The 14,150-nt window shown below is 52.4% G+C and overlaps 1 protein-coding gene across 13 annotated transcripts in view; it reads left to right on the plus strand.

Annotated features, from left to right (window-relative positions):
- PTPRT (protein tyrosine phosphatase receptor type T) overlaps positions 1-14,150 on the plus strand; it is a 956,692-nt gene that overhangs the window by 801,861 nt on the left and 140,681 nt on the right. For all 13 annotated transcript variants that reach the window (XM_066235857.1, XM_066235861.1, XM_066235858.1 and 10 more), the window contains one exon: positions 11,228-11,363. In XM_066235857.1, the coding sequence (XP_066091954.1) occupies positions 11,228-11,363 (136 nt within the window). The remainder of the gene's footprint in view (positions 1-11,227; positions 11,364-14,150) is intronic.

Genomic DNA, 14,150 nt, shown 5'->3' on the forward strand with positions numbered 1-14,150 from the left:
CACTTCACAGCAGGGCATCCAGAAGCGTGTGTGTTCTCTCTCGCATCTGCTCTTCAGACTAAACCGTTAATCCCCAGCACAGCCCGGGGGCGCTCCTCTCTGCCGTAGTTAAGCAGCTTCGAGCCCCCGGGCTCCTGGCTCAACACCCTGATTTCTGCACACAGGGAGCCAGGACCGCTGGTGCTGAGCTGACTCAGCCTCGTCAGCAGGGCAGACCTCGTCTGGGCCAGCCACGGGGAGCCGGCTGGTCTCAGGGATGCCCACGGCCTGTCCCGAATGACTTGTGGAAATAGTGTGTCGTCTAGTTTTGCCTAAGCAGAATTATGCACGCCCTTCCCTGTGGCCTCCTTGGTACCACCCCTCACACTGACTTTTGATTGTCAGCTTGCGTGCTTCTCTGCTCCAGTACGTGGTGAGCTTCCAAACCGCACACTTGTCTCTCAGTGACCTCACCTCCGGTACCCACTGTTGTCATTACCTTCTGGAACCACTCACGTTAGGCAGAGTCCAAGGCGTGTCCTCTGTGGCCAAGAGTCGAGTTGCTGCTCATGAGGCCAATCTGTGGGTCTAGTCCATCGGAGGCTGCTTAGCTTTGTTTGGTTTCATGGTCATGGGCATGGGTTGACCCTCACCATGCGTGCAGACTGACCAGCAGAACACTCCCAAACTCACTGTCAGTAATGTCAGTGCCTGGGATCCATTGGTCATGACTGGTCTTAAAGAACTCCATTATCACTAAATTCCAAATGCATTTTTTTTTTAATTTAGAATGAGTAGGAGTTCTCTTGCCCTCAGAAGCAATTCACCATCAGTGTCTTGTACCTCCCTCTTTCCAGCTGTGTGTAACATGATTGAACTAGAATTTGACCTAAATGAAGCATTTGCTATGCACAACAAGATCCACCTAGAAACAGACCCGGGAGGTGCACGGGACCAAGCAGAATCAGCACTTGAGGAGCAATTTATTTGTGCGGCCAGAGCGCTTTCCAACAATCAATTAAAGCTATTCCTCTCTCATGGGGTGCTGACCTCCATTAAAGTCTGAAAAAGAGGGCAACCTCTGTCAGCAATATTTAGCAGTGTTATTCGTATGGGCCACGATGTAGTCGATCCCCGAACCCACCTACCCCCCCCCCCCCGCGCCTCTTAGGGGCTGGTTGGGTAATATTGAGGGAGTCCGGGATACTATAAATCTGTGTCTTCTTTGTATTTAACTCAGTATTTCTTAAATGGTTTCACACAGCAAGGGTAGAGCTATCTTTGAAAAGTCTGTGTTCTCTGTGGCGTTTTCCAGCTCCTTGACATCAACTCGGAGTTAAATCTTGGGTAAAAAGCAATTACTGTCATATGATGAATTGGAGGCAATTTATTTATTACTTGAGAAACATCCTAGGTGATGTCACTTAGAAGAATGATGGAATAATCCTCCTCGTGTACTCCATTATCAACCAGATCTCGTGGTGGAGGCTCGCTGCTCCGAGATGTGGAGGAGGAAGCCAGCAATTTAAAAAAATTAGTCACCGTGCGCTCAGAGAAGGAGGAGGATGGGGAATAGAGCAGAAAGCAGCTGCCTAAACTCGAGCGAGAGTTGTCTCCCTGTGAAATTATATGGGATGCTTTGGTTGCGAACTCTCGGGAAAGGTATTACAGAGAAAGCCCAGAGATTAATAATAAAGCTAAACGCGATACATTCAGGGCTTGGAGATAGTGGCTGATATCACAGGAAAAGTGAAAAGGATGAGGGAACTTCAGTTTAAAAGGTCAAGTGTAAATACCATTTGAGCAGAGTCTGTATAATTTGGCCCATATAACAAGATTCATGTGACATGTTCATCAATCCCTTAGATATTAGAATGTTATATATTGGTGAGAGGGCAATGGGAGGAAATGAAATGATCTTCCAGAAAAGCAGGTATAAAGGGAACAAAGGGCATGATATGGCTGGTGGCAAACTGAGCAGGGACGGGAATAAATACCGAGGCGCCTTCATCTGGCCGGTCAGGATCCGGGTCAGGATCCGGGTCAGGTACTGGTCTGCTTCTTACGTCCGGATGGCTGAGGAAGGACAACCAGATTTCTGTGCCTGGCACTCTCTCCCCCGTTTATGGGGGGGGGATAGTTTAATGGTTTCAAGAGAATAAACTCTGCACAGGACTGCCAGGATTTCAATCCCATCTCTACCACTTGCTACCGTTTCTTAGTCTCTCCGAGCCTCCGTTTTCCCATCTTGAGAATGGGTACAATGAGAGGACCCATTTCATAGCGTTGTAGAGAAGATTAAAAGCGATAGTAAATGGGAAGGGCTTACCACAGCATCCTGGGCTTGTAGGGGAAAACTCTCAAAATATATGAACTCTTTATTGTTAATAATATCTCCGTTTCGTATGTGGGCAGGTATTGTGACTCTTCTAGATACAGCCACTGTCACACCCAGCTCTCCTGAAAGCCAGTCACGATGTCTGCCTCTTCTTGGCCATGATTTTGCTCAAGTTAAGACACGGTACTGGACACTCGTCCTGACTGACAGGTCTAGACCCCTCTCAGAAGTGTCAGTGAGGTGAACCTAACATCACAGAAAGCCCTTGCCAGCCTTTAGCCCATTTGGCCTTACACCCATCCTTTCTCTCCTCCCTGCTGTGCAGGGACACGCAGGTGAGCCCCGCAGGCTGTGTTCCCTGGGCCTCCTGTCTGGTGGCGTCTGGGTGTGGCCCGTAGGAAACATGAACTGTGGGGCGTAAGGAAGGAGAAGGCTGCCTCTCTAGGCCTCAGGCCCTCCATGTCTCCAGTTGTCCAGGTCCCGCTTCCGTGGTATGACCCAGACCTCTGGGTTCTGATGACCCCACCACTGCCCTTTGTCTCTCCAGTCTGGGCTGAGCAACGGCCCGTGACGGTACCCTCTGGGTTGCCTCTCTCCATCCTCCCCGGAACCCTGGGTACCAATTCTCCCTCACGTTCGCTCCTGTTTAAGTGCTTGGGGCAGTTCCCCTTTCCCCGGTTAGATGCTGACGGTGGCGGAACTTGTGCCGGTTTCTAGTGACTGTCCCCTCCTTTAATAAATGGTCATGAACATGAAATCTGATTTAATATTTCAGGTCTCTCTATATTTTTCTGTATCAACATCACACTCACTCGGATGAAATATCTGGAAGCCACATTTTTCCATTACAAAAAAAAAAAAAAGAGAGAGAGAGAGAGAGAGAGAGAAAGTCAGCAACAGCACTGCTTCCTCCCCAGGCTTCTCGCCTCGCTCCTGTCTGTTCGCCACCATCTCAGCCCTCAGAGACTGCCAAAGTCGTTCGCGATCCCAATCGCAAATGCTCCCGGTGCCTTGGGATGCGATTTGTAAAGTCTGGAGGCTTTTTTTTCATTGAAGCAAGGATCCAGATGCTTACCTACCAACTTTCTTCCTAGCTGAACTTCAATTTTCATCTTAAAAATAGCCTCTCGTTCTCAGACTTCGCTTCCAGCAAAATCGAGGAGGGATTTGGTGCGCCCCCCAACTCGAGAACGGGGAGGTTGCCCGGCTTCCGCCTCTTCTCCTTCCCTGTGGCCTCCTCTTGGCAGACCCACCACCACCACCACCTCCACCATCTGAGAAACCTGCAATGCCGCCAGCTTCCCCGGGCTCAGAGGTAGCAGCTCGGAGGCAAGGTTTCAAAGGCTCTACCGAGCGCCGGAGGCACGCAAAGCCAGAGTAAAGGCAGGGGGAACTCTTCGACAAAAGAAGTCATTAAGTCGGTGGGGTGACCTGCCAACGCGGTTAAGACTCGGGGATGATGTGGCCTCTCGGACAGCTAAGCGGTGACTGTTTTCAAGACTTGGGCTGTGAGGAGTCATGTCCCCGAGAGCCGGCTTCCTTTCCTCACCATCAGCAATGATCACCGGTGTGGGTTCTGAGCGTCCACTGGGGTTTTCATCAGTTGCAATTAGATGTTCATTATTGGCAACTTCTATTTTTTTTGCTCCGTGTCTTTCCAGGGAAAAGTCTCTCCAGTGAGGTTATACAATTGGGCCAGTAGCCAAAGAGAGCGCTTTGAAAATGACTCATTAATCCCTTGTTGCCAAATTATGGTATCTCTGCCATTAAGCCATCCAGATGCGAACCCGATACGGGCCTCGCTTATAGGAGGACAGTTCAGTGCATCGCTCTGGGGGCTCCGCCTGTCTCCATCCTGAGGAGTAGATGAGCTCAGGCAGCGGGTTGCAAGGAATCATTGCCCTGGCACCCACTGTGTACCCACAGTTTATAGACACACACACACACACACACACACACACACGCACCCTGCTCTCATTCTGGAACCAGCTCCAAGGTCATGCCATCAGCATGCCACATGCATGAGGAGTTCCCCAGAGTTTCACAAGCATTCTTACCTCCATGGTCATATGCGATCCTCAGAAAATCCCTGTGGACTTGGAATTTGCTCCCTTAGTCTACAAATGAGGATATCCAATCACATTGTGGTGAACAGCTTGGATCAAGGTCACAGGATGAGTTTAGTAATGGCATCTGGATGCAAGCTCACATACCTCTAATTTTAAACCCACTTCTTTTGGACCGATCTCGTAAAATCATAGCATCTCATACCTCCAAAAGGGCACAAGAGGTCGTGCAGCCTCTTTTGCTCGGTGGGGAGCATGCTGACTGCCCAGACAGACAGTGCCTTTTGTTGCTGGTGACACATCTTCCTGCCCTCTGCAGGTAACTTGGAGGTGTGGGGGTAGACCCCATGGGAGTCTCAAGACTCTTAAGATGACAGGGAGATTGTCTCTCACCTACAGCACGTGTGTCACGGGAGTTAAAGGAGGCTGGGTTGAGTGGGGAGGTGGGGTCAACAGCTGAAAAGGAAGGTCGAGGTAGCGAGGGCTTGGTTGAGCATCTAGGAAGCCTAGGAGGTGAGCAGGTGGAGATGGTGTGGGCAGGTAAAGCGAGGGCTCGCTCTGAACCAGACTAGGGACCATGACTGCTCCTTGCTCCTCTCTACATCATAACGCCACGTTGGAAAGGGAGGGGCTGGGCCTCCGCTGGGTAGCACGTCCCTATTAAATCCTTTCCTCATGTGGCCCCCACACCTGTCCCCGTCACTTCTACCCATTTGTATTAGCTCTGACCTTTAAAAATTAAAAGGACCAAAATCTACTCCATCTTTCACAATGGTCCTACACCTTTTTGAAGGCAAGAGTTAGGACTCCTCGGAATCTTCCCTTGTCTAGGCTGAAAAGTGCTGATTCTGACTTCCACTCCTCCAAAGCCAGTGATCTCTGGACTTGACTGTGCGTCTGCATCACCTAGACACCCTGTGCAAAGGGCGATTCGGTAGCTCCGGGGTGGGCCCGAGAGCCTGCATTTGTAATGAGTTCCCAGGGGCTGCTGATGCCTCTGGTCAGTGGGCCACACTCTGAGTGGTGAGGCTCTTGGTCGGACTTTCCCCTGGAAGTGCCTCCCAGAGGCTGGGGTCCACACCTGGGCAAGCCTCCTCAGAGTGGTCTGACAAAGGACAGAGAGAGCTGAGCAGCACTGCCCCTGCTGGGCCCCAGGAGTCCCCGGGAGATAGCAACCGTCATGGTTGTTTGGTAGCACGGAAGGAGGCAGCAGAGGAAACAGACCATGGTGACCGGGTCCTGGGTATGGCGTGAATATTGAGAGGGGAGGGACAGCCTTCAAGAGACCGTGAGCCACGCCTGGGGCCCCAGGTTTCCATGTGCAGAAGTGGACGGATAGTGCATTGAAAGCCAGATGGGGACTCTGGGCAGGAGCTTAGGCAGGGACTGGATTCTGTGCCACAACAGCTTTTCTGGAAAAGAGTCAAGAGCAGGGGATAGCAACTGCGGCTTTGGGGGGGACTGGCTCAGCCTTGGGGAGCCTTCAGAGCTTGGAGGACACAGCTGGCGAGGGAGAAGGTCAGGCACACAGTCTCATGTCGGAGACGGGTCCTCCACTGGAGCAGGCTGAGTCTACAGGGGGTTCTTGATGACTACGTCACACAGGTGACTCCAGGAGAGCCCTGAGCTACTCCGGGTGGATAAACCCACCACCTGGCGCCTCGTGGCCAATTCCGGGTGACTTGGACTGTCACCGGGTGGGCTCCCAGCGGAGGGCAGAGAGGAAGAGGATGCATTCAGGTGCCTCCCTGTCTCAGTTCTCAGGCTCCCAGTTCCTGCGCAGCGGACGGAAGTCACCCAGGACCAGGGACAGAGCCTTTTAGGGACTGAGGACGGAGACTCCGTGCGACTCTCGTGAAGAGGATGGGCTTACGGCAGAAGTCCCGCAGCTACCGTGTTCCTGAATGGTTTCCAGTTCTGCCTCTCTGGACGTTCCCTTGGGTTTCAGGCCAGTGAGTCCGGCGGCTGACCTCTCGTGCGGACTCAAGGCCGGCACCTCCTTCACCACAACTCCGTCAAGGACAGTTTGTTGCAGCGATGAGGGGTCGTGTCTGGCACGCAGCCTCCCGGCTCTGAAATGCCCTAGCGAGATGCCTCAGACGCGTGCTTTCCCCTTCTGTGCACACTTCTCATCGACACAAAAGGGAAAATAAACCCAGCTCCCCGGGTCGAGTTTTAGAAGGGTAAATGGCTTCCTGTAGGAAAGTGCGCGTTAGCACTCTGCTCGGCTCGCAGCAGTGGGCTGGCACATGTCAGCTAAAATTTTAGAAAGTTGCTGCCTGACCTGTGGCGGTGCAGTGGATAAAGTGTCGACCTGGAAATGCTGAGGTCGCCGGTTCAAAACCCTGGGCTTGCCTGGTCAAGGCACATATGGGAGTTGATGCTTCCAGCTCCTCCCCCCTGTCTCTCTCTCCTCTCTCTCTCTCTTTCTCTGTCTCTCTCCTCTCTAAAATGAATAAATTAAAAAAAAAAAAAAAAAGAAAGTCGCGATTGAGCTTCTGTTTGATAAGGAGCTCAGGGCCGGCCTCAGACAGCCGATCACGTTGCCAGGAGTCCCCATCGTCAGCCAACCTGAGTCCTGTCCCGGGTTCTCCTTTGCTCAGAGAGCGCTCACGTGAGCCCTGTGGACACTTGCCTGGCTGCAGCAGAACCAGGACTGGCCTGCCCGCTGTCTCCGTCTCTCTCACTTACCTCTCAGATACAGGAGCCACACGGGGGGGACTTTCTGCCTGGCCTCTGACCCCAGAGCCGTTTCCTCTCCCCCTTTGAGCACTGTCAGCGCACTTCCCTGAGGGACAGAGTCGCACTTCCCCAGCAGTTGGAGCAGATGCCCTGGGGAGGGTGCGGAAGCGGAAGTGGGACTTGCCGTGTCCCGGGGAAGGTTCACGTGTACATGTCTGGAGTCTGGTTGGACCAGCCAAGCGTGTCCTCTCATCACAACTCCACCGTAGAGAGTCTGTGATGGCAGCTCTGATGCCTATTGGCCAAACTCATTGGATTTGGCTAACCCCCTGGGATATGGCCTTTGAGAGGGCCTCTCTGAATGTCTTGGTTGCTTTTCTGTGACCCTCACATATGTCCCATTGCTGGTTCATGATCACTGCTGAAGGTGCTTCTGTTTAGGAACATCTCAGAATGTATCTAGGAAAGATTTTCAAATATGCGTCCAAGATACCCACTCTCCTCTGGATACGGAGCTCGATTCCATCTTGGGAACAGTGTGTGACACAGCCGGTTTCTCCTTCCTTCCTCCAGCACTGTCTTCTGCTGGCTCTAGGACCCGGCACTCTCTCTCCTGGTTATTTTTCTTACCTGTCTGGCCACTTCTCTGTCTCCTACGCAGGCTGACCCACCACGAGCCCCTCACTCAACACCACACACCCGCAAGCCTCTGTCCAAACCTGCTTCTGCTCCTACACTCTGTTCTCCCCCTGGGCGGCTTCATCCGCCCCCAGCGTCAGGTGCCATCCAGGTACTTAAGATTCACACTTTTTTTTTACTGCCAGCTCAGATCTCTTTAGAGCTCTGACTTTTCTAGAGTAACAAGCTTAAATTACCCCCAAAGCACACCCATTTCTCCTCTAAAACTATTCATTTTCCATTGTTTCTCGAACCCATGGACGATACCGTCCATCTACTTTGTTATGAGAACCAGAGACTTGTCGCCCCCTTCCACAGTTCTCTCTCCCTGCTTCCCGTATCCAGCCCATCAGCAGGCTGTGTTTATCTCTGTTTCGGGTCATTCTCCCTCTTATTGCATCTTTCTATCTCCACTGCCATTCTCGGAGTCCAGCAACTCTCACCAACCCACCCATGTGCCTGCCACATTCGTCTCTCCGATCCACTGTGCCTTCACAGTGAAGCTGGAGCGATGTGTTGGAAATACAGATCTGACCACGTCATTGCCTCGATGAATAACACTCAGACTTCATTGTCACCCCCCATGACACTACATTTCTGGGACTTCTTGATGGCACCGGGCTCCTCGCCCCGTCACAGAGCCCTGGCCAGGGCTGTTCCTTCTGCTGCTCCCATGCGACCCTCTCATGCTCTCTTCCTCCTAGTTGTAGCCTGACCTCCCTTGGAGCTCACCCCATTGGTCACTTCCTCCTGGAAGTGATTCATTTCCCCCACTGTCCACTGCCCAAGTAGCATGCGCCTCTCAACCCTGATCCTTAGTAGAGTCGAAAGCCCACCCTGACTGAGTCTTGGTGGACTGACCCGATCTCCTGAGCCCCGCCTGACTCTCAGGACCGGCTCTCGGGAGGGCGGGAACTGTGCCTGTTTCGCTCATCACTGACTGCATCGCCGAACGCCTGGCAAACAGTGGGTGCTTGTGATCGTTGACGGGAGGGATGAGGTGTGAATTTCAGTAGACCAAGCTGATCACGGCGTTCCTGGGGAATCGAAGTCCCCCTCCAGGGCTCCTTTGCCTTTGTGCCCGCGGTCCCCAGCACAGGATCTCTCAGCGGGCGCTAGGTAAAGTTCAGCTACGCCAGTGAGTGAGTCAGTGCTCCAGAGAGAAGGCTTCCTTCAAACCCAAGGAAAAAGACTCCGACTCTGAGGAAAGTGTGGTCCGCGGTGCACAGCCTCCTTTGAGCTCGGTCGCGTCATCTGTCTCCGGAACTAGACGTATCTCAGGAATCTTGTCTCCAGACTGGGAGACAATGGCTTCGTGGGGGGCTACGGGGCAGCAGCCCCAAGTCTGGCATGTGAGCCCAGCCCTGCCAAAGAGGCGGTTAGTAACCCCCCAGGAATTCCCCGGGCTCCGGATAAGTAGAGCCGGCGTGGACGGTCTTGGGATTTGATGTGCTCGTTCTGCCTGTCGCTGGTGAGGGGAACGGAATAAAACCCCTCTTCTGTAAGTCCTCTGACCCCACTGCTGGCGGAGTTGGGCACACAGCCCATGGGTGCCCAGTAGCAGATAACGAAGGAAGCAGATAACTGTGGTTCACCTGCCTTTAAGTCCTTCAGTAATCACCTGTGAACCAGCAGTTACAAGGGAGGAGGCCTGGGCTAGCCCCTGGCCTTAGAGAAATGACCAGGACGCACTCCCTGTTCTCACTAGGGACGCTTGACCGAGTAAAGCCGGCTTGTCCAAGTTACAAGAGAGTCTGGGGAAGGGCGCTGGTAAACTAGACACCGGACGCTCTTCAGCAAGACGAGGGGGCACGTCATTGTGCTGGAGGGCTGTTCCCAACCACCAGTGAGTTTGAGGAGTCAGAATCACAGCTGCGTTCTGGGAACACGTGGCTAAAAAAAAAAAAAAAGAGAGAGAGAAAAACTCAATTTGGTTCCATGAGAACAAATGTGTGTGGGCAGCGATGTCATCCCTTCAGCTAAACATGGAGCAATGGAAACATTAAGGGGAAGACCTATTAGGAGCCAGGCTTGGGGCTAGCAGGAGGCAGCACAGATAAAGGAGGCATCACCTGCGCCCTGAGGAGCTTGCAGACTGCTGGAGGAGACAGATGGGGGAACAAAGGGCTCATAATACAGCACGTGAAGGAACATGCGAAGTGTTACAGAGTTACCAGAACAGAGAGGAGGAGGGAACTCGCCCAGGGGTGCCGGCAACCAGAGAAGATGTAGTCGCTGTGAGGGGTGGGCTGGTGCCCCCATAGCAGAGAAGGAGGGATGGGTTGGGGAGAGGGTTCTCGGGATCCCAGCAGCCTCGCACCATCACGGCACCGGTGGGAACATGAGGAGCAGCGGGAGGGGCTTCCTCAGGGCTCTGGGCGCTCCAGCCCTGTCCCCACAGGTGTGCAGGGGGAGAAGTTGCCTCTGACCCCCGGCAGGCGTCATAAAGAGGTCGCTTAGGCATCCTTTGTCTGCTCACTTTCGCTGAGGCATTGGCGACATTGCCGTGTGGGGGCAGGGCCTCGAGGGGCCAGGGGACCTGAAAGCTGAATGCCAGGATTCTGGACTCTGGAGGCTGAGGCTGAGGGTCAGAAACCTGCGGGACCCTGGCCCTGACCGTCAGCAGCCCTGTGGCCTTTCGCGAGTGCCCTTGGCTTTCTCCTCTCTAACACGGGGAAACCCTTTCTACTGCCGGGAGTGTGTGTGAGGACTGACCAGGGTGGCCCCATGAGGGGGCCCTCCCAGGGCTGAGGATACAGGGTGTTCTGCTCCCCGCCTCCCTCCCCCTGAAATGAGCCAGCCAGGTAGCACCTGGCAGCGTCGGCAGCACCAGCATCAGTTTAAAAACAATGGAGTTAGTCGCATATAAGTGTTCTTTGAATCTAAGACCACTCTCTTGAAAACATGAAGCTTCTAACCCCGGCATTCGCTTCACCTAAGGCACAAAACAAAAACTGTGTTTTTTATCTTTGTCCAGCCAGTGATTTTAGCCTTAACAGAGAGCTGTGTTCTCACCACTTACCTGGGAGGATGAAGCAGGGTTTGGAATTGTTTCATGAACCCGAGAATCGAACTGTCATTCCGTGGTTAGATCCTAGAGATCCAGCCGTGTGAGGGATCAAGTCCTCTGACCGAGGACGAGAGGGTCAGTAAGGATGGACGCCCAGTCCTCTGACCGAGGACGAGAGGGTCAGTAAGGATGGACGCCCCATCACAGCGCTGGGCAGCCTGAGGGCGTCTCAGTTTCTCTGAATCTCCCTTTCTACATCTGCAGACAAAAGGATGCAATAATCGTAATCCCAACCTCGTAAGGGACTGACCCTCGGGAGGATTGAACGGGACAATGTGTGTATAATACCCCTTCGCACAGTGCCTGGCACATAATTAGCTTTCAAAAGCGATTAAGCCGTTGTCATTATCATTATTGTCTAGCCATGTGTCGGAGCCTTTTCAACATCTTCCTCCTCCCCTTCTCCCCTCCAAGGTGCCTCCACCCAGAATTCTAACACCGTGGAGCCGGAGAAGCAGGTGGACAACACTGTGAAGATGGCCGGAGTGATCGCTGGGCTCCTCATGTTCATCATCATTCTCTTGGGCGTGATGCTCACCATCAAAAGGAGGTGAGTCGGGGTTGCTGCCTGTTGGACTGTGGTGGCTCCAGGTGGCCCAACACTGCCGCGTGGCCAGGTTCTAGCTCTGTTGATTGATCACTTTCGAGCAAGGACCTACTGCTCTGATTGTTGAGGTCCGGAAATACGTGGGCCAGATGTGATTAGTTTTGTTGATGACGGAAGGGTCTGTGTGGCCTGCTTGGTGAGTGGCCCTGAGATGGTCAGTTTCTTATGGACTAGTGCTCCTTATAGTTCGGCCACCAAGAGGGGCCGTGGGATTCTTTATATCATGAAACGAGTTCTCTAGGATTTAACTGCTCTGTTGTGATCAGTCAGGCCCCTGGTCGGCAAACTGTGGCTCGCGGACCACATGCAGCTTTTCGGCCCCTTGAATGTAGCTTTCCCACAAAATGCCACGTGCGGGCGCTACCTCGATAAGGAATGTACCTACTATCTAGTTTAAGTTTAAAAATTTGGCTCTCAAAAGGAATGTCCATTGTTGTGCCGTTGGTATTTGGCTCTGTTGACTAATGAGTTTGCCGACCACTGGGTCAGGTCATCCAGGTAACTGGGGAGCCCCAGGAGCACGCATGAACCCAGAAATACAGATGCAGAAGAAGAATGTTTCCTCCTTCTCATCTTTCCCCTGATTTCCCTTTGGTCCGGCAGGCTGCCCTCTGCATGACAGGGACAAAGCTCCCAATGGTGTGATAGTCTCAAGGGCTCTTTCCTACTTGTGTCCCATGACACTTTCCCAGCTGGATTGGTGCTGCTTGTCACCTCGCCACAGGATGTCTCCCTGGGCGGCTCTGGTACACGAACGCAATCTTTTTCAAATTGTGTTTCCTCTAGACTGTGTTGCTCATAAAAGCCGGGACTCAGATTCCTCCCTTGTCCCCGAGATCCACTTCACTGCCACCTTCTGTTGACCAGTCACAGAGCTTGAGGATAACACAGGGAAGAGTGGCAGAGGGGGACAGGAAATGGCCTCTGTCCAGTTCCTACAGAACCCTGATTATTCCTCTCCACAGACGGCCCTGCTGCCCACCTGTGTAAGCCCCCGACTGGCTCCAGCTGTGCATGCCGACCGCTCATTTCTGTGTCTTCTTGATTTCAACACCAGGGTCCCAATCTTGGTTCTCCGCCTTCCCGTCCCCCAATCTGCCAGAGAACAAAACATTCATCCGCTTTATCATAATACAGGCTGCAGTGCGCCCTGCCCCCAACTTAAAGAGACTTTGACACTATTAAACAAGCCGCCTGACACCTCGTTCCGTCTGTCACTCTGGGTTTGGTTACCCACAGAGTTCAGGGCAAGTCCCGTAACAAGTCTGGACACTTGCTTCCATCAGGAGACTCAGAAGTCTTCCTGAAATTTGTTCCCCACAAAAAGAAAGGGAAGAACGCTCCAAAGACAACACCCAGCTTCTACTTAAAGGGTCCTGTGAATATATATATAAATAGATGCAGGCAGTTAAACGAAAATAACACCCATGTCCCCATTTCCAGCCATCAGTGAGTCAGAAATACTGTGGGTCCCACTATACACACAGTCAGCCTTCTCTTAGCCATGTTGGTGCCAGAATGTCCCTGTGTCTCTGATGGTTCTGAATTAGCTCTGGCCAGGACATCTTATTGGTAGGACCTGTCCTTTCTTGATATCTTTTGTCTGACAGGACTGCTCCCTTTCCCAGGGTACCAGGAAGAGTACCTGAAGGGTTAAGCTCCTCACCCAGCTACTGAAATTGAGGTTGGACAGGTCCCGGGGAAGGGAAGGCACTATGTTAACATTGGAGAACATGATCCCTCAAGAGGTGAAGGACAGCCCCGCCTTGTCATAGTATTACCATCATCCATAAAACGTGGCCCTGCGGAATGTCTCGGGGACAAGTCAGCAGTTATTAGATGAGGTGGAACATGAGGTTTGATGTCTCTGGAGGCAGTAAGCACGTGGTGCATAGAAGATCCTTGTCATGGTTCTTAGAATCACAGGCAGATGGGAGGCAGGGGTAAGACTGGGATTGTCTACCTGGAAAAAACAAAAAAACAAAAAAACCAAATCAGTTTAATAGAATGGCATTTCTATTTAATGGACCTGCAATGTTCTCCTTCTTGGCTACTGATTTGTAAGCCAGATAGACTCTTCCAATTTTGCTCTTTCCAAAGCCTGGCTTAACCCACGTCCCCATCGTCTGTGAGCTTGTGAAGGAATTCTGCTTCCTTCTCAACAGCTATTTCTGAAATGTGTGACTCTCTGGGAGGGAGGAGAGGGCTTTCTGTTGCCAGCATGGGAGCATGTATCAAGGGAGCCCTCGGTGTGGTTTGAACCTCTTTTGCACCTCTTTGTCTTTCTGTCTTTCATCTCTATCAAAATCATCCATCAGACCTAACCAACACGTGTCACCTGATCACCGTGTCTCCCCCAGAGGCAAATCCCAGGCATTGTGGCAGTGGGCAGAGGCTGGGAGCTAGCCACTCAGTGTTTATATACACAGCATCTTTTGGAGACAATACAACATTTTGCTAGACTAGTTGAAAATGATGTACAGATGAGGATAGGGGAAGGCAAAGGGAAGAGAGAAGAAGAAAGGAGAAAGGTACATGGGAGTGGGGGGGTGTGGAGACATTAAGCCTAGACCTGCACTCTTTCCACCAACCTACAAAGTCTAGAGATGCCAAAGTCCGGTGAGGGGCTTGGTGGGCTCCTTTACCTCTCACGGGGAAAGCTTCATTTGCCGATTGAGCCTGTCACTAACTTAATGCTGGCCAGACCACTGTCCACAGCTGCCTAAAGGA

Source organism: Saccopteryx bilineata, chromosome 6, assembly GCF_036850765.1.
Source record: "Saccopteryx bilineata isolate mSacBil1 chromosome 6, mSacBil1_pri_phased_curated, whole genome shotgun sequence".
Classification (NCBI taxonomy): domain Eukaryota; kingdom Metazoa; phylum Chordata; class Mammalia; order Chiroptera; family Emballonuridae; genus Saccopteryx; species Saccopteryx bilineata.